This window comes from Oryzias latipes, chromosome 12, assembly GCF_053564925.1.
Source record: "Oryzias latipes strain Hd-rR chromosome 12, Olatipes_Hd-rR_3.1".
NCBI classification, from domain to species: domain Eukaryota; kingdom Metazoa; phylum Chordata; class Actinopteri; order Beloniformes; family Adrianichthyidae; genus Oryzias; species Oryzias latipes.
In genome coordinates, this window is record NC_136248.1 from 2,371,159 (window position 1) to 2,395,778 (window position 24,620).

At 42.4% G+C, this 24,620-nt stretch overlaps 1 protein-coding gene across 7 annotated transcripts in view; it reads right to left on the reverse strand.

The window, feature by feature from the left end:
- Nucleotides 1–344: 344 nt before the first annotated feature.
- The window catches only part of LOC101161662 (uncharacterized), a 55,383-nt gene continuing 31,107 nt past the window's right edge, over nt 345–24,620 (reverse strand). For 4 of the 7 annotated variants that reach the window (XM_078955581.1, XM_078955582.1, XM_078955580.1 and 1 more), the window contains 19 exons: nt 23,159–23,349; nt 22,973–23,051; nt 13,274–13,798; nt 12,142–12,426; nt 10,333–10,431; nt 9,809–9,961; nt 9,628–9,729; nt 8,848–8,906; nt 8,627–8,774; nt 8,440–8,544; nt 6,377–6,529; nt 6,111–6,278; nt 5,844–6,017; nt 3,760–3,849; nt 3,597–3,680; nt 3,301–3,419; nt 2,265–2,373; nt 1,872–2,035; nt 345–1,692 (listed from right to left, as the gene is read on the reverse strand). In XM_078955581.1, the coding sequence (XP_078811707.1) occupies nt 1,581–1,692; nt 1,872–2,035; nt 2,265–2,373; nt 3,301–3,419; nt 3,597–3,680; nt 3,760–3,849; nt 5,844–6,017; nt 6,111–6,278; nt 6,377–6,529; nt 8,440–8,544; nt 8,627–8,774; nt 8,848–8,906; nt 9,628–9,729; nt 9,809–9,961; nt 10,333–10,431; nt 12,142–12,426; nt 13,274–13,798; nt 22,973–23,011 (2,688 nt within the window). In that variant the 5' untranslated portion in view covers nt 23,012–23,051; nt 23,159–23,349 and the 3' untranslated portion in view covers nt 345–1,580. The remainder of the gene's footprint in view (nt 1,693–1,871; nt 2,036–2,264; nt 2,374–3,300; nt 3,420–3,596; nt 3,681–3,759; nt 3,850–5,843; nt 6,018–6,110; nt 6,279–6,376; nt 6,530–8,439; nt 8,545–8,626; nt 8,775–8,847; nt 8,907–9,627; nt 9,730–9,808; nt 9,962–10,332; nt 10,432–12,141; nt 12,427–13,273; nt 13,799–22,972; nt 23,052–23,158; nt 23,350–24,620) is intronic. The other 3 variants (XM_020707919.3, XM_020707921.3, XM_020707920.3) reach the window with 3 other exon arrangements.

The following is a 24,620-nucleotide window of genomic DNA, read 5'->3' on the forward strand; positions in this document are numbered from 1 at the left end:
GATCCGAAAAACCAATGTAAAAAAGAATTATATATATATATATATATATATATATATATATATATATATATATATATATATATATATATATATATATATATATATATATATATATAATCTCCATAATAATATATATATTATTCTCTCTCTATCTCGAGAGAGAGAGAGAGAGAGAGAGAGAGAGAGAGAGATTATATATATTGTTATATTATTATATTATTAAAAAAAGTAGTTCATATAGTTAATGGGTAAAGCTTCATTTTTACCAAATGGAAAATTCAAAGTTAAGTTAAAAAGGAACATAATGAAAATCAGTGTGGCAAAGCAAATGGAGAAACTATCTGTTTATAAAAGAAAAGAACATTTATTCTGACAAGAAAACTTTTTGACATTCCACTTTTGCACATTTACAAGTGTTTCTTCCTAGTTTGGCACTTCTGTCACTCCATCCTTTGTGTAAAATAACATGTAAAGGGTTTTTACACATTATTGAGAGTGAAGCACTTTAATCAGGGCAAGAAAAGTAAAAGTCCCCCCTCATCCTTTTTTTATCTAAATGTACATGTTTACTTTTACCATTAAAATTAAAACAAAGAAACCAATGTCTTCTCAAACAAAAGCATTTTCATCTCTCAACAGGAAAAGAAAATGGTACAGTTAGTAAGTATGAATGAAAAGTCACATTTCTAGCAAATAGAAGTGGCTTATTTGAGACCCTCACACTACGCACAACAGCATTTCCCTTTTCTTTCCTTTGACTTCAAGCATCAAACATGCTGGAAATGTCCTGGGTGGATGTCCTTTTTCAAAATAAAACAAAACAACAACCCTGTCCCTGTTTTACACGTTCTACCATCACTAAAGATTTTCTTTTTTTTCTTTTTGCCTATAATAACAATTTGAACGACATAAAACAGTAGTTTCAAACAGCAGCAAAACCCGTTAAATACATGACAATACAGCTTAACCACACTTCTGTTACACGAGCCAATCCTAAAAATAAAAGTTGCGTCCTGCAAGCAACCGTTAAAAGCTTGACTGTGCAGTAGTTTTAAACAAACAGGAGACACACAAGTTGGGACAAAAAGTGTTTTGTATAAATAAAGCTTCCTACCAACAAGTGTTTGGATTGAAAACTGCACTTTTGAGAGACTCCATCACAAACGTACTGTTACACTTTTTAGTGTGACATTTTCACAGAGATGATCATTTTCTGGAATTAATTTTTAATTAAAGAAAACAATGTGTTTTTTTTTTAAGACTTTGTTTTTCCTTAATCAAGCAGCTGTATTTCCATCAACTCAAAAAAAGAAGTTTTTTTAATTCCATCATGTCTTCATAACTTAGTTTTAACTTGGTATTTTGTTTGTCTTAACACTTGTGGCTTCAGAACAAAAAACTCACCTAATGGAGAATCCTAGTGCGTTCAACAGTGTTATTGTCTTTTTGTCGTGTGATATTGCATAGATGTGGCGGCCCTCTTTTATCAGGGATAAGATCGACCTCACAATATAACTGCTTCACTTTGAAAAGCTGCTGGAGGCAGAACTGAAGCTAGAATTACAGCGTGGGATGGTTTTTTAGACTTTGGTGACATTGTTTGTTTCTGGTACATTCTCCTCTTCATCTTCATCATCCAGGTCTAACCTCAGGTTGTCCAGAGTCTGGCGGATGGTCAGGTTCTCTTTACGTCTGAAACACATGAAGCATGCCTTAAAATGAGGAGAAGCTACGTGAGAATTAAAGGAAAATGTCTAAAACTGGTTGATCTTAATTGTGATCCTTAATCCCTGTCGAAGGGATATATGAGACAAAAAAAAAGAAACCTGAACGAGGTGGTAGTTTAGTGTTATTGTTGTTTTATTAAGTACTTGTTCTGCAGGTGTTGCTCGAGCAGTTGTCTCTCCAGGCGGCTGGTGTTCTCTCGCTGTTCAGCCAGCTCCCTTTGGATGTGGCGGTACTGCGCCTCCTTCCTGCTTGCCTCCTCTTCAACCTCATTCAGCTGCCGCTTGAGGGAACGAATTCTCTGGGTCATCTGCAGGAGTGAGTACAACCATTGCAGTGAAGCCATCAAAATGAAAGGATCTGGTATCAATGTTTACTTTCTATAACGTTTAACTAAAGTCAGTAACAGTCTGATGCCTTTTACAAGTACTATGACTAAACTGTGAAGACAAACAGCACTGTTTGCATTCCTCTACTGCCCTCTAGTGGAGGAAACATGAACAGCTCCCACTGCATTTGTTCTGCTGATCTTCATTTACCAGTTCTTTCTGTTCATTAGCTATCCTGGTCTCCTCGTCCATCTGATCGGTCAGCTCACTGATCCTCCTCTCCAGTTTATTGATGGTGTTTGACAGGGAAGCTTTGCTCCTGCCCAGAACACGTGCACATCAGTCACATTAACCGATCCAACAGATCAAATGAAAAAACTGTTCAAAAACAGAGACTGAGATTCTATGCAATCATAACTGTGGATGCTCTGCTTTCACTGGATAAACATCAAATAGGGAATCATGTGTAATAAATGAGTTTGCTTAATTAAAAGCTATCCATCGTTAGCAGGGGTGTAACAATTAATTGATGAATCTATTGATATGCCTTAAGTCCAACCAGATCAATCTAACTGAGGCAAGTTGTTAATTGAGTCGAATCAACTTATATTGTCATAAAATTATTTCAAAATGAAACAATTCAATTATAATCGATCTTGGAAAATACCATCTGGATTGAGACACATTAGGTTTATTTGACTATAAGGTAAAAACGACCAATCACAGTGGACAACACATGTGATGTCATCAACACAGATCAGTCCGTCACTCCAGTCCAATGTGTGGACAGACTTTGAATAAAGTCATGTGACCATCCAGTGTCTAGTGTCCAGTGTCTTTGGATTCTTTGGATGTGGAAAAACAACAGTGGTGAACTTTAGGAAACTAACATGTGAATGGATTTGACATTCATTCTAGTTTACTTGTTGGTTTGGACAAACAAGTAAACTAGAATTATCTTGAAGGAATCTGGAAAAAGTCAGTGTTCAGTAGCAGGAATTTCTGTCTGAGTCACAGTGGTGGAAGTTTGGGATAAATATGATCTGGCTTAAGTTTAGGTCAGAGAATTGGATCGTTCAAAATGAACCAAAATCGACAATGAATCTTATCGTCAACCACACATTTTGGTATGAATTGAATTCTGGTTAAAACGAATCGTTACACCTCTCATCTTTAGAGATGTTTTTCAACTAATGTCTCCATGACAACGGCAGAAACCTTTCAGGTGGAGTTTGTGCTGACTCACCTCTCCTCCACCCTCAGAGCGTTCTCCAGCTCCTTGGCTCTGATTTCTGCTTTAGAAATGACGTCTTCCTGCACTTTGGAGCTATGCAGGTCTTCCACCTCCAGCCGCAGCTCACGCAGCTACAAAGACACAAAAAACACTCATGCAAAACACAGTGTGACGTGAAAGAAAAGGTCTGTGGCTGTGACGGGGTGCAGAGATGAGACGGGGTCCATGAATTTGAGATGCAGTTTTAGTCCGTCCACACAGAACAGACTGATTTGTTTCTTCTTTGTTGGTGGAAAAGTGGACATTACCTGTCTCTCCATGGAGGCTTTCTCAGCCTCCAGCTCCTCATTCAGCTCTTTCTGCTGAATCAGCTTCTGTTGTAGCAGCTCAGTCTGAGGCCAAACACAAAGAAGAATCAGTAACCAGAACCAGGTCTGCATTAGCGGCACTTCTTGTTTTGAGGGAATTCACCTGCTCGATGGTCCTCTTGTGTTTGGCAGCCCACCTATGCTCGCTCTCCTGCAGCTCCTCCAGGTCACTCTCCAGGTCAAGCATCTTTTCCTAAGTTTTTAACAGAAACAAAAAGCAAACATGAGGATTTCTGGTTTGAGGTCACTTTGGTGTCAACGGCTGCAGGTTCAGGATATTGACAGATTAAGTTTCCTCAGAAATGGCAACATTATGGATATGTGGGATTATGGAATTAGCATGGTGATTGCTAAAAAGGATTAGCATAATTAATACCCCATTAGCCTCAAATCCTGATGGTTTGCATGACTGAATAAATCAAGTGGACATCTCTGTTCAAATCAAGGGTCAGGTGAACAAAGACGCTCTGTAGATGCTCTGTGTCGTGGGGCTGCAGTTGAGCGTCAGCATGGAATATCCACAAAATTAAAACGACAATTATGTGTTATCTTTAATCCTCTATAACTGTGGTAAATGCAGGGCAAACACCCTTCTCCCATGAGTTTGTATGTTATATAAGGTATATTAGAATTAGTACAAATTTCCAAGCATCTTATAAATAACTTTGGCTGAATTCAGTCCAATCAATTTGTAGCGGGGCAAAGCCATATTTGTAGGTCTTTGATTCTGAAAGTTGTCCCAGTTTGGTCTTTAATATTCATCATAGAAACACTGAACTCTGTACCACTTTAACAAAAGTACATCTCAGTACTTTATAATGTAACCCTGGTTGGTAGAGGTCTCTAAATCGGTCAGGTTTCTGGGCTGTCGCTGAGAAACACAGAGTTTGAGCTCCCTCCCCAGATTTTCTATTGGGTTGATGTCTGGAGAGTGGCTAGGCCACTCCAGAACCTCAACATGCTTCTTACGGAGCCACTCCTTGGTTCTCCTGGCTGTGTGCTTTGGATCATTGGAAGACCCAGTCATGACCCATCGTCAATGCCATAACTGAGGGAAGGAGCTTGTTCACCAAAACCTGGCAATGGCCCCAGCCATCCTCTTCGTAGTACACAGTGCAGTCGTCCTGTCCCATGTCCAGGAAAACACCCCCATATTATGATGCAGCCCCCCCATGCTTCACAGTAGGGATGGTGTTCTTGGGTTGGTATTCATCATTGTTCGGCGAATGGAAGAACAAAAAGTTCAATTTTGATCTCATCTGACCACATGACTTTCTCCCATGATCCTCTGGATCATCCAAATCATTGGCAAACTTTAGACGGGCCTGGCCATGTACTGGTTTAGGCATGGGAACCTTCCATGCCATGCATAATTTCAAACCATGACAGTGACCTGTGGTCCAAGCCCTTTTCAGGTCACTGACCTGCTACTCCTTTGTAGTTCCGGGCTAAGTCCTCAACTTTCTTAGGATCACTGAGACCCCACCAGGTGAGATCATGTCCCAGTCCCAATGAGATTGACAGTAATGTTTAGCTTCTTCATTTTCTAAGAATTGCTTCAACAGTGGATCTTTTTGCACCAAGCTGCTTGGTAATTGCCCCGTAGCCCTTTCCAGCCATGTGGAGGTCCACAATGTTGTCTCTGGTGTCTTTGGACAGCTCTTTGGTCTTGGTCATGCTAGTAGTTTGAGTCTTACCAATTGTATGGGGTGGACAGGTGTCTTTATCTAGCTAACCACCAAAAAAGGCGCTTCTAGTTTAGGATAATAAGTGGAGGGGGGGTGGACTACTTCAAGGTGGACTAACAGGTCTTTGAGGGTCAAAATTCTAGCTGATAGACAAGGGTTCAAATACTTATTATTTCCTGGTTTTCCTTTTTCATTCTGTGTCTCAAAGTTAAAGTGTTTCTATGATGAATGATGGGAACAGGTACAGTATAAAGCACACAGTATGCAACCAATTATTTTAAATGGAAGTACACGAAAAGGAAAAGTTTAACGCATAAAATGCACAAAAAACCGAATTCATTTAGAAAAGGTGTAGACGGCAAACCTGGTGTCATTTGTCCAACATAAATGTATCTATTGAGAATTCTTCTGGAGTCAAAAGCCTCTAAAGTCCAAGAAACTTCTAAGAGGCAAATTTCCAATTGTGTCTTCGGTCGGTCTAAAGCAGTGCGAGCAGTACCTGAGTCTGTTTGAGCTGCTTTGCCAGGTCCTCTTTGGCCTGGTTTGTGCTCTGCAGCTCCATCGTGAGGTCTTCCACCGTCCTCTCAGCCTGTTTGCACATCAGCTGCAGCCTTTCTCTCAGCTGAATCTCCTCCTCCAGCGTCCTCTCCTTATCAATCAGCTTCCCAGAGACCTGAACGCAGACACACAGTCATGAAGCACTAACAAACAGGCGAGCTCTGCTCTGTGACGTTGCATCCACAGTGGAGATGAACAGCTTGATCACCTCTCCTTGCAGCTTGCTGACAAGAGATTGCAGTCTCTGTAGTTCTTGGTCCTTATCCAGCAGAGTCTCCTCCAACTCCTCCACCCTCAGGTGAGCATCGTCACGCAGCTTCTGCTGCAGGCTCAGCTCTGTGGAGACCTGTGTTAAGTTCTGCAGGGCATCACCCAGCTGCAGAAACACAAAATAAAAAGAATCAGTGGTGCATAACAGCAAATATGCAGATATGGAAAAGAGGGCCTTGTGTTGGTGTTTGCTCACGCCTGTACCTCCGTCTCTAGTCTGAGAATAGTGGCGTTGAGTTCTGACGTCTTCTTGTCTTTGGTGCCTTTCTCCATCTCCAGCTCCTCCAACTGTCTCTCTGCCAGCCACAGTTTGTCAGACAGGTCCTGAGCGCGCTGCGTCTGCTTCTCCAGGTTCTCCTGAACACCAACAAACATCTGAGCCGCGCTTCATCACACAGAGCGACACTGCTGTGTTCATCTTGTGACATTAGGGCACACACGGCCCTGATGTCAGTGTGTGCTGTAAACAATGTTAGGCAGACTTTTATTCATCAAATGATCCTGAATCATATGCCCTCTATTTTAAAGCGGCTGTGAACCAGAGGTAGAGCGGTCAACCTCTGAGAAGACTATCACAGGTTTGATTCCTGCCTTGCGCCCATGTGTTGGAGTGTCCTTTGGCAAGACACTTTACCCCAGCTTGCTCCTGGTAGGTATAGATCGTGGACGTATGGCAGTGAAGCCGCCATCAGAGTGGGAATGTGTGTGAATGGGGTCGTGACTGTACGGTGAATGGGGCCTTAAAGCAAAGTAGAAAAGCAATGTACAAGTATAAACTATTTATCATTTATTACATCAGCTTGTATCATTTAAATACTGATATTCCGTCCTCTGATTCCTGTCTTCAAACCTGACCAGTGGAACATTTTTTATAATGACTTTAAACTCATTTTTTGGCATAGTGTCTTTGGTTTGACACACAGGTGATACACAGCATCATCTAACTGGGCTTGAATTTCTTTTTAAAGAATTATTTGGATTTTATTATTGACCCATTAAAATTCCAAAAATAGTTTGCCGAACAACGCAGTTTCTCAACGTTTCCCAAGCAGAAAGTAAAAACTCGATCCTTATTGTCTCTTTCAGCAAAGCATTTGCTTGCTTTAGTGTCATAAAGAAAAAAGCAAAGCAAAAAAGTGACTCAATGGGAAAAACTGATGTTGTGATGCTAAATATTCATTTTGCAGAAAGTCTGACCTGAAGTGATTTGAATTTCAGTACATTTTTTGATTGTTGCTAAAAAGTTTCCAAAATAAACACTTTATGGTATCAAATAATCTAAATACTGCTAGGTAAATATGCATGTAGGTTTGACACTCGTGTTAAGGGCTTTTTAAGGTGTTGCGGTTCGGGTTTCCCCTCCAAGCAGAAGAAACTTTGCACCAACCCTGTCCTTCCTAAAGATATACGACTTCCTAAAAACACAAAAGTCCAAAACGGAGGGAGTATTAACAATTCAAACAAAGAATTACATTGACTTTTCAAACGCACACCCAAAACTGAATTGTAAAAGAATAAAACGACTCTTATTTTAAGAATAACTGTCTTATTTTCTTTCTTGCAAGAAAAATAATCTCATCAAGAAAAATTTCCAGCAGCAAAAAAAATCTTAGTTTGAGAAAACATGTCTAGTGACTAGAATTTTTTTCTTAAGATAAGATTTCTTGGTAAAACCACTGCTCTTACCCTATTGAAATATTTTTATCTGATTATTTAATGAGAATCTGTCAGTACGGTAAGAATTCTTGACTTGTTTCTAAGTAGTGGAAGAGGCAGGAGTGCAGGCGCTGTTTCAAGTTAAACTTAGTACATCTGGAATGCAGATATTCACACTTTATGCACAAATGGCTAAAGTTTTTGTTGTGCAGAAGAGATGAAGACACCTCAGAAGTGGACAAAGAGAGAACCTCTTTTCTGTAACTGCATCTAGAGATGAGATAGAGATATTCTTTATAGATCCCACGTTGGGGAAATTCAATTGTTACAGCAGTCCAGTGCAAAATAGAGAAACAAAAAGAACAACAGCAATGTGCAAAAAGAAGGAAAGGGTGTTTAAAATGTGCAAAAATGCAAAAGTAATAACATTTAATAACAAGAAGAATCTACACCTTTATACACTATTACGACATCTAGGATTTGTTCGTTCTCCATAATCGACCTCTGTTCCACTTTGGGTCACACTCAACGGTTTGAGTTTTGAAGGTGCATATTTTGTGTGATTAAGCGTCTCTGGTGACAGAGGTGGGCTCAGCTGAGCCTCATCGTACCTCAGCATCCTGGATCTTGTTTTGGAGCGACTGCTGCAGGTAGTTGAAGGCGTACTCCTGGGTGTTGGCCTCCACCATCATCTCCCTGGCTTGCTTCACCTCAAACTGCGCAGCAACAAGCAAGAGTCAGTGCAGCACCGAACACTGCAGGAGGCCAAAAATGTTCTGTCCATTCGTGAAGACGCACCTCCATTGATCTGCACTCCTCCACCACAGCCTGCTTCTCCCTCTCCATCTCTACCATTTGCTCTCTCAGCCTCTTCAGCTCATTGGTCAGCTGGGTGTTGGTCCTGTGGAGGTCCTCTTTGCTCACCAGCAGGTTACGGATGTCAAGCCTTTAAGGAGAAACTGTTCATCAAGCCTACTGAACCAACTGACAGGCTTGATGAGTAAAACATCATGTCTGACCTGATCTGGCTCCTCTCCTTCTCCATCTGCACACTTTCTGCCTCCAGGAACTGATTACGCTGCACAAAAACAGAAAAATACGCACGCAGGTGAAAGATGCTCTTTGTCCTAAAACAAGCGGCAACACTTGACAGACAGAGAGACACTTTTACCATAAAAATAAACACATAAACAAAAATATGCTGATTTTTTCCAACCAGACGCATTAACACCCATAATGCAACACCCACTTGAAGGTGCAGTGAAACAGGCTGATGATTGAGGGAAGTAAATATTTTCTGACTCTGGAGGAGATGAACTCAGAGACAACGTCCTGCTGCAGAGAGTAGAGGACTGAATGGAGGATGACTCCTGTTTATTCGGTTTCAGTTTGTATAAAGCATCAACTCGTCGTCTCAAGGCACGCAAAAGGTAAAAAAAAAACAGCACACCATCCTAAACTAGTAAGGATTGTTATGATATCCTCTTATTTGGGGCGTGACAGTGGGAAAAAAAGGAGAAAGAAATCTAACTGAGCAGATAACTGATTATAATTAGTGACTCAAGCAGCTCCTGTCAGTTGCAGAATGGTGCGTCCCGAGATGACGCTCCCATCTGACACACTGAAGGACCTACTGCCTGGGGTGGCAGTGTTATGATGCGGGATTGTTTGGTTGGTCAGATCAACACTTCAACACAGCACAGGATCCGCACAGTCAGTGAATGCAGCTTAGAATGGAGCTGAATGTTTGTCAGGGTTAGATGGCAAAGGCACAGCAGTGTTACTTTGTTAAAGCTTACCTTCTGGCATGTGTCCAGCTCTTTGGTCAGCTCTTCTATATAGTCTCTTTTGTTGGGGGCCCCCAGTGTAGCAGAGCGCATGCTGTAATGGGTGGAGGCCACCTGAAGGCAAAGAGACATTTAAAACGCAGTTCGAAATGATGAACGACTGTTTGCAATGTGTGCGTGGCTGTAAACCCACAGGGCTGTTGGCTTCGGCCCTCCTCCTCATGAGTGTGTCGTAGGCGGAGAAGCGGGGACGAGAGGAGGCAAAGGTGGGGGTGCCCACTGGGCTGGTGCTGCGACTGTTAAAGCTGTACAAGTTCAGCTCCGAGGTGGAGGGAGACAGCCTACCCTGGAAGTGGAGACGCAGGCCAAACAAAGCTCCGGTAAAGCAAAGTCTACAACGTCTCTACCTTCTACATGTGTGTGTTTTTTTTATTATTTATAACATTTTCTGCTTCTTAAAACACATCAGGCTTTTCTGCATCAAATAACAAGAAGCAAAGGTAACACTTTATATTAACAAGTTGAAAAGCATTGTTAACTCGTTAACAAGCATTATTAATGGGTTTATAGGGTGTAAGTGAGACATTTAGCAATAATAAGTTAAAAAAAGCTTGTTAAGGAATCTTAACATAAAGTGTTACCGACGCAAACAAATGAAATGCCTTTCAAAACTGTTTTGTGATCAGAAATGAAGCCAGAGGCTTTGGCAGGACAGACCTTGAACTCTGACACCCTGTATGAGGGGTTGTACTCCAGAGAAGTGGCTGAGGTGTAAGGGCTGTTAAATACCCTGGACGGGCTGTCGGTGAAGCCCACCTGGAATACAAACACATCCCCATGTCTTTATCACACAACAAAGCAAGCAAATCCAGGCAGATTTTCCCTTGACATACAAATGAATACACTTACAGAACAAGACACACCCTGAAGGAAGGCTTCTGACTTTCAACGCTTGGAAATACATAAAATGTCTGCTTATTCTTTCTTTTATAAGCTTGTGGTTTTCAAATAATTCACAGTCTGGACCTTAAATAGGAAGTTTCTTCCTTCAACAGGGTGAAATTATTATTGTTGTGAATCATAATCACAGGTGTGTCGATGATAGGGGTGTAGCGATTAATCGATTTAACCGGTGAATCGATTTCTATGCGATCCATAAGTCATTCTGTCTGAGGCAAGTTGTTAATTGAATCTAACCGTATCGACCTAAACCATCATATGTTTCAAAATGAAATAAAACTATTTTACTGATCTTAGAAAATATCATCTGGATTGAGACACTGTAGGTTTATTTGACTGTAAGGTAAAGCCAACCAATCCCAGCAGACAACACATGTGATGTCATCAACACGGATCCGTCCATCATTCCAGTCCAATGTGTGGACAGCCTTTGAATAAAGTCATGTGACCATCCAGTGTCTAGAATGTTCTAAGAATGTTCCCTTTGGATTCTTTGGATGTGGAAAAACAACAGTGGAGAACTTTAGGAAACTAACATGTGAATGGATTTGACATTCATTCTAGTTTACTTGTTGGTTTGGACACAGATTTCATTAACTTGATGATCTGGAAGAAATCCAAGAATCTGGAAAACTGTTCAGTAGCAGGAATTTCTGTCTGGAAGTTTGGATGAAGATGATCTGGATCCACTTTAGGTCAGAGGATCAGATCATTCTACATGAACCAAAATCTACAATGAATCGTATTGTCAACCACTAATTCTGATACAAATGGAATCGTGAAAATGAATCGTTACACCCCCGGTCATTGATTTACAACAGATGTGCTGACGTGATTGTGACTTGAAATGCTGTTGACATTTTCTGGTCAGTGACAATCTCAGGTTTTTCTAAATTTGCATATATGTGTAAAAACAGCAGAAAAGACTGACACTTGACATTTCTGCATTGATTAAAAGCTGTGATAACAATTGGATGACTAGAAAAGCAAAAGGGAAACCTTCCAGCTGCGTTTTGTCCTGAAGGTGGTGCTGAAAAACTGAAAAGAGGAACACTGATGTAACCGAGCTTGTAAAATACTTGGATCGCTGTAGCAAAGAAGACGGGGTGTGTGAAGGCAGAAAGGGGTTCACCATTATTTAGTGTGCTATTGTATGTTGTGTTGCATGAGCCAGTAAAAAAAAATGATTGAAACATGAAGTGATTTCTCATAAAACTGAATTACAGGAAAGAAAATCACTGATGAATTTGACAGATGGGAGGCAGCAGTCATTTTGCTTTGATTGTGATTTGAAAGCATCACCAGCAAATTTCTGGTCATTTAATCTACAACACAGCTTGAGTTGTGCTTTGGAAAAATGTGCACCTTTAGACTCGGAGTCAATTAAAGCCCTTAGGTTCAAAAAGTGCTGTTCCAGATTTGTACCGGCATATGGCACTGTTTAAGAACTGGTATAGATTTGGACTTTCCACTAATCAAGTGGGATTAACTTCTTCTAAAAATCAGCCTTAATCGTCTGGAGCTGAGTTTCACAGACAAAAAGAGCACATGGTCGGCCTCACCCACCCTGTCAGGACCTGTGTCCCAGTCCCGTGAGGCCAGGGACTCCAGGGACCCGCGGTAGTGGTTCAACCCCAGCCGGGTGGTTTCCCATCTGGCCAGCCTGGGGCTTTTCTCCCCGACTGACCCGCGGCCTCCATCCTCATCCCTGCCGCTTACCCCATTGATTCCCGGTTCGTTGTTCGTGTACGTGTGAAACTTTGGGCTTTCGCTGCTCGACGCGGCTCGGGGTGTGGAGAGGCCCTCCTCTGACGGGCTGTCTGGGTATCTGTTCTGATCCAACTCTGGCTCCTGGAGGACGAAGAAGGACAACCTTAGCAATCTGGCCAAAGCTCAGAATTAGACCTGCACACACAGCGAACATGGATGGATGAAGGATGGACTGAGCAGAGTGTGTTGCTGCTCTTATAGACGTTTATCAGACAAGCTGAGGAACAAACTGACAACCAAAATTCTAAACTAACTGAAAAATGACGTAAAACGTGGTAATCTATATTCACTGTAGAGGCATAAACATTTTTTTTGCTGAGGAGGAAGCCACTGCTTCCCTAAAGATGGATTCAATGGATTTCATGTAACACAACACAAGGAGTTCATGAAAACCAAACATCCTCCAGTGTCCAACTGTACTCATCTTTCTCAAACACAAGCTAAGGATAATATTTGCGTTTGAGGACATCTAGTTGTGTTTTTTGATGATTGCAGGCTTTGTAATCTATTGACATCCTAAAAAAGTGGCAGAAATCGATTAACTCCCTAATTCTTAGAGACTAAATATTTGTGAATTATTTTACCTGAAAGATCAAATCACTCGACATCACAACACAACCATCTTACAAAAATGGCAACAAACATCACACACAGAGAATCAGAGTTCTGCATTTGTTAGATCTGTCAGTGAGCGTGAGGCTTTTGATTAGTTTCATTCGGCGGTGCGCGCTTCAATGCTGTGCTTTGGTTTCATGCTTTCATGTCAGCAAGCGTGTTTAGTGAAACATCATGCATGGAAATGTTGAACAAACTCTTGGTGCCAAGTTGATGCAACATCTCCAAGCAGAAAGAGTGCGAAGGCTTTTCATTCATGCAAGGCTGTCAGTCATGGCGGGGCTGTGGATTTGCTCTGTTCTCCATGTCTTACCGATCCCACGCCAGAGTCAGCCAGTGAATCTCTACCAGAGTCTGGCGCTTCTGCTTTGCTTCTTGGTTCTAGAGCAGAGTTTGGGGTGACACCCTCAACAGGACACTTGATTCTTGCAGCAACCTGACTAGCCTTAGTGGCTTTCTCCGTCAGTTCAAGCCCATTCTGAGTGGTTTCTTTAAATGGAGTCACGACGATGCTGGGAACAGGGTTTGCCTCTTGCCCAGCTCTCTTTGCCATGGGTGGACTGGACGTTGACTTGGGGGAATTGAAAGGGTCCATGGAGGCGACCTTTAGGACTCTGTCAGGTCCCAGGGGAAAGCTCTGTTGCTGAGATGAGATGGTGTCTGGACCAGAGAACTTGGTGATCAGGTCTTTGACGCTGCCGCCTCGCAGCAGGTTTGATTTATTGGTCAGGCCAACTATCGGTCTCATCAGAGAGGCTCTCCAGGCCTTCTCGGCCTCTCCGTCCTTTCTGCTCAGGTGAGAACTAAGTGGTGACTTTGCAGAGAAATCCAGAGTTTGCTGAAAGAGTTGAACACAGTTAAAGATGCCAAAAATATTGCCACGCAAGATTCTGAGCTGGAAACGTGGCTGACATGACAAAATAAATCAAAAACCGGAGTCAAACTTTGTCAGCCATGACCATGAATACAGAGGATAAAGGATTTTTCTTTTAGTAAAACTAATTTTCTTTGCGGGCAGCAACACATCGGTGATATTATTCCTGATTTCCTGCAGCATGAGGTTGCTGTTGACTGATGAAATGCCTTCATAATGACATGTTTGTGTGTTCCTATCCCGGCTTAAATCCCTCTTGAGAAACTGCAACATCTGCTCACGCGTGAAAAAAAAATCCCCCACGCACCCCCACAGCACACCGTGACACTTTCTCACACAGCTTTGAAACACAGGTAAACATGATAAACACAAAAACAATCCAAAAATCATCTACCTCACAGGATAGAAAGCAGAAAAAGGAACCAAGGATGCAAGAACTTTTTCTGCTTTTGCCAAAAAACCCTCAAATAAATCCAACTTTAATTAACAATCATACCAAGAGGGCTGATGCCACTCAGAGAAATGAAGTGGCCAAGGTCCAGGGGTTTAACTTTTCAGGCTCCAGGGTCCAGAGCACCGAGTGGCCTTAATCCAGGGACTCGCCTGGCTGCCTCCCCGTGGGATGGCGAGCTGACGCTGGGGTGGAACAGGAGCCCAGGCTTAGCAGGGCAGAGAGGGAGGGTGGATGTGCGGGATCATTGCTAATCACTGTGGTATTAAAATGTTTACAGGTCATGGTGGGATTAGCGTGGAGCTGATAATTTTAATGTTATTATTTGTGCCTGAAAGCTTAGCTAGCACAGTCTGGGTGGAGGGACAGGAGCACGGCAGCTGCTCCTGATAGACGTCCTCATGTGCTGAACGTCTCCAGGGAAACTGAGAGGAGGCGCTGCAGGGGGGGTCGCAACAAACGGGATGCAACTGGTCGTTCTCACCTGACAATCCCACAGATGATTTACAGCCTTCCTTCATAATGTGCAACATTAGCAAAGATGTTCCAGGAAACTAAGACGTTTGGAGGTCCATCGTTTTCTTGTTGTCTCTTTACAGACACAGGAGAACCACATGACCGCAGTGAGGCATCACTTGGTTTGGTTCGGCTAAAGAGGGGCTGTTTCTTGAGGTTCTTGAGGTCTTCTTGGTTTCCACGCATCCCTGCCCAGGTTGCTGCTGGTTTTGGATCAGGTGTTCCTTCAGTCAGAACCTGGGATCACCTGACCAGCAGCGACTGTTGCACAGGTGGGCTGCAAAACAAACCGGCTGGCGCCTGGGACCGGTGGAAATTTTCATAGGTGGGTAGGTGCATCCAATGCACATTTTTTTGGGGGGGGCAGTACAGTAAATAGCTGTTCTCTTGTTCAGTTCTGCTTACTATGGCTGTATGAAACAACCCTTCCCTCAGAAGTCTAACAAATTTAGCTAAAGTCTGAGACACAAAAAAAGAGTTAAGCACATTTTTTACCCTAACTTGGTTTGTTTGAGATGTTTCAATACTTTAGCAGGTAAAACCTCAATGAAAAAAGACAACAACAAATAAAATGTTATATATAGACCCAAAAGCCATGCAATTAGACATGATTAGAATTCCAACAGGAAAACTTAATTTTGGGGTTTTTATATCTTGGTAGAAAAGAAAACCATCTATGTAAACATATTAATTGTACATTTAGGTTTGGCGGTTATACTCAACATTTCAAAGTGGGCAGAAAATGTGGGAGTGCTACGCTGTCCACCGGGCGGCCGCCTGGCGCATTGTCCGGTTGGCCAGTGGCACATTCACTGCCCACTTTTAAATTGTATACGGGCCCACTTGGGCCTGCTGGCTGGGATATATTCCGTCTTAACCCAACAGTATCTAGGATAGGCTCCAGCAACCCTAATTCAATTCAATGGGTTTCCGAAATGAGCTGACGGACAGACGGATGAAGTGAAGGTTATGGTTTAAGCAAACAAGCCCAGAAAGAAGAAGAGCTGGTCAAAAATGTGAAGAAACTGAGATGCTGATTAAAGTTTAGGGTTATTTTTCAGTTTATGAACATTTTTGATGTCTAAAAGCTCATTTTAGTTGTTTTTGGTTAAACAAGCGGGAACCAGAGGTGTTTTTAGTAATAATTATTTCACTTCTCTAAACGTAATCATTTCTTCTGGTCTTTGTTTGTCTTTTTCTCATCTTAATTTAACAATTAATTTTATTTTTTATTAGCTATGACATTAATGGGAATGACATTTATTTGGTGTGATAAAAATTTTTGTCATAGAAAAGTTTTTTTCTTTGTGTGAAGTCAATGTATCTGAACTGAAAATTATTTGAGGGCCGTTTGTTTTTGTTCCCATGATTTCCCAGGTTTGCCACGTTCTCCTTTTTCCAGTTTCTTTTTCTGCTCAATGTTCCCAACCAGCTATGCTATGAACTATTATTATTATGATCTGATTTAAGATACATGATTCTATTTAAAAAAAAAAAGATAAAATGTATATAAAAGCTGTTTTATTTTGAAAAAATCAAAAAGTGGAATACCAAAAATAAGGCATACTTATCTTTGATGTTGTTTTGATTTTGTTTTGCGACCAAAAGTCAACTTTTTAGTGAAATGATTGAAAATAGACAAAAAAACAAAAAAAAACAACGTGAATGCATTTTTTAGGGGAATTAGCTGAAGGTTAAAGACTAACAAGAGCTGCTAACCCAAACATATTCATTCTTTTGGCTTTTTATCAATAAAGTTGACAGAAAGTTTGATCTTTTTTTGATTTTTCTCAAACCTAAAAAAAACGTTTATTCCAGTTTTGACTGCCGCTGTACAACAGAAAATGTCACTTTAAAGCTGAACAACCCGAAGACGAGCCCGCGCAACAAAACCAACCTGACCCGGTCCAACACCAACCAAAACCTGCTCCACAGCTGAATGTTTTCCTAACTGTTGAACCTAAACCTACAATCTGATGCCACTGTAAATGATAAAACCATGTTACTCCGACCACATTTATTCCATTAACCGTTAATCATGAGTGATTAAACAGTCCACTCTGACAGACTAGCCGCACAATAATCTGATGAAGAGGTCAGAGATTACAGGCAGCAGCGTGGGAGTGCACATTGAAGACGCTACCCCCATGGTCCACTCAGACCCACCGATTATCCCGTGCACAGCCACCTTTTTTCAGAATTCAGGGTTAAAATAGTCGTTGTCCTGCACTTGTCTCCTAAAATCCATTTCTGATGGTTTCAAACAACGACAGCCTGTTCCTCTTTGACGGGATCACATTTACCGCGCACGCTAAGAGCGGAGAACCATTGTTTTCCACCGTAACGTCCAGACACCCTGACTATCTGTGCTAATGCATGAAGAGCTTTAGGGCAGATGGCAATTAGCAGAATCATGTCAATAATGCAGTGGTGAAACAAAGGAGGGAAACGGGCCGCTTTAAAGCTTCAGGGCCGTCAATAACCAGACGTCAGGTGGTGCTGGATCACATCTAGTGTAGAAATGTCAACACTTTTTAGAATAACAAATGGGGCCAGCCTGTCCACCCATCCACCCATCCATCCATCCATTATCCATCCATCCATCCATCCACCCATCCACCCATCCACCCATCCATCCATCCATTATCCATCCATCCATCCATTATCCATCCATCCATCCATCCATTATCCATCCATCCATCCATCCATCCATCCATCCATCCATCCATCCATCCATCCATCCATCCATCCATCGATCATCCACCCATCCACCCATCCATTATCCATTCATCCATTATCCATCCATCCATCCATCCATCTATCCATCCATTATCCATCCATTATCCATCCATCCATCCATCCATCCATCCATCCATCCATCCATCCATCCATCCTTTATCCATCCATTATCCATCCATCCATCCATTATCCATCCATCCATCCATCCATTATCCATCCATCCATCTATCCATCCATTATCCATCCATCCATCCATTATCCATCCATCCATCCATCCATCCACCCATCCACCCATCCATTATCCATCCATCCATCCATCCATCCATCCATCCATCCATTATCCATCCATCCATCCATCCATCCACCCATCCACCCATCCATCCATCCATTATCCATCCATCCATCCATCCATCCATTATCCATCCATTATCCATCCATCCATCCATCCATCCATCCATCCATCCATCCATTATCCATCCATCCATCCATCCATCCATCCATCCATCCATCCATCCATTATCCATCCATCCATCCATCCATCCATCCATCCATCCATCCATCCATCCATCCATTATCCATCCATCCATCTATCCATCCATTATCCATCCATCCATCCATTATCCATCCATCCATCCATCCATCCATCCATCCATCCATTATCCATCCATCCATCCATCCATCGATCATCCACCCATCCACCCATCCATTATCCATCCATCCATCCATCCATCCATCCATCCATCCATCCATCCACCCATCCACCCATCCACCCATCCATTATCCATCCATCCATCCATCCACCCATCCATCCATCCATTATCCATCCATCCATCCATCCATCCATCCATCCATCCATCCATCCATCCATCCATTATCCATCCATCCATCCATCCATTATCCATCCATCCATCCATCCATCCATCCATCCATCGATCATCCACCCATCCACCCATCCATCCATCCATTATCCATCCATCCATCCATCCATCCATCCATCCATCCATCCATCCATCCATCCATCCATTATCCATCCATTCATCCATCCATCCATCCATCGATCATCCACCCATCCACCCATCCATCCATCCATTATCCATCCATCCATCCATCCATCCATTATCCATCCATCCATCCATCCATCCAATTGTCCATCCACCTACCCATCGATCCATCCATCCATCCATCCATCCATCATCCATCCATCATCCATCAATCCATCCATCATTATCCATCCATCCATCCATCCATCCATCCATCCATCCATCCATCCATCCATCCATCCATCCATCGATCATCCACCCATCCATCCATCCATCCATCCAATTGTCCATCCACCTACCCATCGATCCATCCATCCATCCATCCATCCATCCATTATCCATCCATCCATCCATCCATCCATTATCCATCCATCCATCCATCCATCCATCCATCCATCCATCCATCGATCATCCACCCATCCACCCATCCATCCATCCATTATCCATCCATCCATCCATCCATCCATCCATCCATCCATCCATCCATTATCCATCCATCCATCCATCCATCCATCCATCCATCCATCCATCGATCATCCACCCATCCACCCATCCATCCATCCATCCATTATCCATCCATCCATCCATCCATCCATACATCCATCCATCCATCCATCCATCCATTAGCCATCCATCCATCCATCCAATTGTCCATCCACCTACCCATCGATCCATCCATCCATCCATCCATCATCCATCCATCATCCATCAATCCATCCATCATTATCCATCCATCCATCGATCCATCCATCCATCCATCGATCCATCCATCCATCCATCATTATCCATCCATCCATCCATCCATCCATCCATCCATCCATCCATCCATCCATCCATCCATCCATCCATCATTATCCATCCATCCACACATCCATCCATCAAATGTTTTACACATTTCCAACATTGTGCTGAAAAGAGAGTGAATTTAACTTAATATTTTTTTGCAGGAAAAGTACCAAGAAGCTGAAACAAAAACACAATTTTCGCAGCAGAAAAGGTCAATTGTTCACCATTTCTTTACACACTAAAGCAGCATCTTCTGTCCCTAAATCGACTCCTGGAAAATATCCAGGTTGAGCTGCACTTCAGTTCTTACAGGACAGGGAACCTGTACGTCTTCATTAAAAGCAGCAGATTATGTGTTTTCAGTGTTACTGACATGACCCTGGGACAGACCTGTCCAGGGCCCAACAGTAGCTCCCATGGGCTCCGGCAAGCTTGCAACCCCAACAGGGACTCTGCGGGTTTATAAGATGGATCAATGAATGGATGAAAGTGTTACTGACATTCCTCTGAAAATAATCCTTTCATCCTTTTAAAGGACACCATGAAAATGGAACGTACCATTGTCGTGTGTGCTGTAAGTGAAGTGTATTGAAGTGTATTGAAAATGCATGAACATTTTCACTATTCGGGCTCACCGAGTAGTCTACAACTTTGATATTTCCAGTGGACCACCTGTGTGTCCCGTAGAGTTTTGCCCATTATTTTGCCCGCAGACAGCCGGATCCATCCATAAGGGCAGCTGTGATCGGACAGATGTTTTGTCCTGTGTCAGGCCATCATGATGCAGCAGACAGAGGGGAGTACTGCCGCATTCCAGAGCCTTTTATTAGTAGAAAAAGTGGGATCGGTTAGAAGTTGGTCCTGTTGTGTATTTGTGCAGCGGCGGTGGCAGCAGCAGCAGCAGCAGCAGCAGCAGCAGCAGCAGCAGCAGCGCTCTGGCAGCCGGCCTGTCTGCTGTTTGCGTTAAAGCTTCACCAGTTAAACTGTGGTGACACTTTGACAGGTTTTCCTGTTATAATAAGACTCCAAACCAGGTTTCTTCCCTCATCGTTTCTTGTCACAACTCTGTCAATTTATTATGGGATGTTTTTAGGGAAGGAGGCCTGCATGTGTGTGTGTCGTGTGTGTGTGTGTGCATGTGCGTTTGGCTTTGATCCAGCTGTTGTCACGCTGTCTCAGACAGTCAGAGTGAAGATGGAGGAAACATCTGCCTGCTCATCTGGCTCTGTCTGTCAGACACACACACAAGCAAACAAACACACACAAAGGTGTGTGTGTTTTTCTGTTGATCAAACCATTAGCTGTCTCTGCTTTTACTTTTGTGCTAATGTGTGCTAATGCTATTCTGCCATACTTTAACATAAAAGCATGGGAGTCACATTAGTGTCACTGTTAGCTTTTTCTCATAACATTTCTGTCTCATCTCACACTAACCCCATTTAGAAAAATTCTTAATAAACACTTGAATAAACTGCAGCTCCCTAAATGTATGCTTTGTTCTGATGCAAATCCAGTTGGAATATTCTGAATAATAATCTGCTTCCTTTACCTATTTTTGGCTGCTTGCTGAATTTGGGTCACGCTACACATATTTATGTATGAAAAGTTGTCTGTTTATTGAAAAATATTTGGAACTTTAGCCCCGGACACCAGTCAGAGACCACATGTTTGGCCCACTTTGACCTGATGCAGTTGAATGCTCAAAACACAGTTTCTTACCAAGTCAATGTGTCTGTTTTCTACAAAAGTTTTCTTCATCTAAGACATTTATTTGTAAGGGCCTACGTTATGGTTTTCCTGAGCCTTTCATATATCTTTAAATGATAATATATTACCTTTGGCACATTAAGAACCCTTTTTTTAATGTAATATGAGTTATTATCACAGTTGATTTTCCTACCCAGAAGTAAAAGCCATGCCACACAGCCACTGCGTGTTTCTATCGTCCGTCATTCGTCGATGCGTGCAGATGTCCATTGATCGTTTTGGCTGACAGGTCTTTACATTAATTCAGTTTTGAGCTGTTCAAAAGTTTTGGCTGGTTCAGAATTAGTCAGTTTACACGTATTTTACGTGGTTTATATGCAATTATTACCAAAATCTCATGCAAATGTGTGTGATTTTTGTAAGATGCAAATTTGTGTCTTTCCACGACCGTTCCACGTATGTCTAACAGAATTTTGAGGCACGTATAACTGATGTTTCTTTTATATCACGTATACGGCGCACAGATCACGTTTAACATATGTAATTGACTCACAAATCACTAAGGAACTGCATATAAACATCGCAATAATCACACACGGTTCATGTTCTACGTCGGTTTACGTGTTCTTTGCGTGTTTTATTCATACTTCTTACAGGATTTTAACTGTGTTTTATTTGTGATACATTTGTGACCAACTTTTCTCCCTTTTTCCATGTTTATTCACGTCCGACTAATTTTCATTTGTGCAATAAGCGCAGAATGTACGTGGTGGCTTTGTGACATGGCCTCACGGTGACTCGACCTCTGAGGCTCCGCCCTTCGCACCTTGAGGGTGCCGCCCATTTCATGACGTCAACCTAGACCCGGCCTCGGTAGCGTGTCTGCGTTCCACCCACGGAAAATCCCGCGAAGTTTTACAAAGTTGGATGTGCAGATTGTTCATTGAAAATAAAAGCGTTTAGGCGATCACCGCTAGGTCCTCACTTTGTGATGTCACAATGTGAGGACCCATTCGTTTGCGTGGAGTGGGAGGGGCTGGTGCTTTGGAGAGCAGGTTTATAGAGAAATACTCTAAATACCACTTGGGTTGTTTTTTGTGAGGAAAAAACATTAGAAAACACCTAACAGCTCAAAAACATTGATTTTGCATGATATAGGCCCTGTAACCCTTGTGCTATCCCAGGCACTTTAACATTGGGAGTTGGGTCATCTAGACCCACTAGACAGTGCTCTGAACCCTTTTTTCTTCAATGATTTGTGATCTTCACTGGTGTCCATGGATTACATGAACTCTTTCCACCTTTATCCACCTTTGTCATGGTAGGGAGAACACCTCAATGGAAGGGGGGGTCATCTAAGATAGCACAAGGGTTAACAAGTTCTTTTTTATTTCCAATCCATTACATATCTTTCAACAGGTCAGCATTTCACATAACTATTTTGAGCTACAAATGAGTTACTTCTACTTGATAACATTTACAGTTTTTCCGATGCAAAAACAGACGTTTCGAAAGGGTTAAATGTTCTTTGTTACATTTTTATCAGGGTAAAATAATTAGAATAATCAGAAAATATGTCTTACCCAGGTATTCCTATACTGAAATCACAACTTTGTGGTCTCAAAACCAGAAAAAATGCAGATAGATTTGGGTGGTTTTTACCCCTCCAATGTGTCATTCAAAGTGCGCAACCCCCCCCACCCTTTATGCTCAGCCAGATGCAAAACCCTCCACAGACCCCGTGCACCTCCTCTTGACGGCCACTGGATCATTTCACTCCAAAAACACCGATCAGAGGACGGTTTGTCCTCTGCAGGTTGACAGTAGAACCAAACGTCCACCTCTGCGGGCTGCAGCCCTCTCTCCTTATCAGAAAGTGTAACCAGTTTACAGACGTACCATGTTGTTTTCCTGCACCGTCTCGTTCTTCCCCTGCATGCCGTCCTCGCTCTGTCTGAGGGTTTCCTCTCCCCCTGACCTGTGAGAAGAATGTGAAGAATCAAGGCGGGACGCTTCAGCACCTTTCCTGCTCTCGCTCACCCCGATCACAACAAAATGGTCACAACTAGGGGAGGAGCTGGGTACCTGTGGGGTTTCCCGAGTACTCTCTGGGCGAAACGGGTCAGCTGTTGCCTTTCCTCCTGGTACTTCTGCAGGTCCTGGGTCAGAAGGTTACAGAGCGCGCTCAATGCGTTTCTCTGGAACACCAGCCCCTCAGACTGAAGCAAACGCTCTGCAAAGACGGCCTGGAGATCCCGGCAGGCGCACAAGGTAAACTGTCAATGAAAGTCGTAGAAAGATTAAAAACCTATACTGCATTTTGATTTATGTCAAAATATGATCTAAAATGTGTCTTTCTGTCTTAAAACTGATGTTCCTGTGTCTCATTCTGTCCAAAGCTGTCATGGACTAAAGGACTAAGTCTTTTTTCTCACTGCAGCTTTTAGCGAAAGTTTGACCCCGCCACAAACTGAAAAACTTATCTTATTTGTAAATACTTTGTACCCAGTGAGGAATTTTTGACATAGTGAATGACCCCCCCCCCTGAAAATGTACGACATCACAGCGGGAGAAACCATCAAGAAAAGGCATGGGGTCTCAAAACGATATTTCTCAATCCATTAACAAAACTAAAACACAGAAAATCCATCCAACATCCAACGGATGTTCTGATATTTTATGGGATGGCCACATAACCCACAGCTTGGCGGCCATTTTTCGGCATTGAAATGTGGGCATTTTCATTTGTCTGAGCGATCTTCAAATCGCTCCAACAACAGGTCAAGTCCACAACCATAACCGTAGTTTCATTGACCTTTGACCCCAGAAATGGGGTCACCATTTTTGTTTCTCCAAAAACATCACCTTCTTCAAATCTATACTGCTTCAAGCTATCGACTCCTCGAGCATTATTGGGAAGCTTCTTGGGATAAAACGTTGAAATTAGAAGTTGCAGGTATTGAACTGTGTCACCGTGGCGTTCCCGTGTTGCTGGCACAGTTTTTACTGGAATATTGTAAAAATGTAATACATGAATGGCTAATTCAAGCTGGGGAAAACATAAATAACACATGAAATGAACATCATTGTGGGGGAGGTTTCCTTGTTGCCAAGGAAATGCAAAAGTTTATTTTTGCAGATTCTTTTAAAAACTGTATAGACCTGTTTGACACCTCCAGGTGACCAAAACCTAAAATAGTTGCTATGGAGATAAAACTAACAGAATAGCTGCCGTTTGGGAAAAATGGTATTTTTCATTAATCTGTCACATGCAGCTCTGACCAGGGTGGCGGGGGGGTAGAGTGGAGGGCCAGACTCAGCTCAGCCAGTGAGGCCAGGTCAAAGGGGAGGGGCTTGTGGCTTTCATTTTCTCCAATGTCTCTTTTCTGTCCATCCATACCTGAACATAATTTAATGTTAAGGTATTTTAATAATTCCTCCACTTACAGGGAGTTTTAGTCCGTGCAGAAGCAAGCTTTCAAACTCACCGCAGGAGTTACATCCAAAATCCCTTCAGGTAATCCATTCTTGACTTCTATAAGTTAAT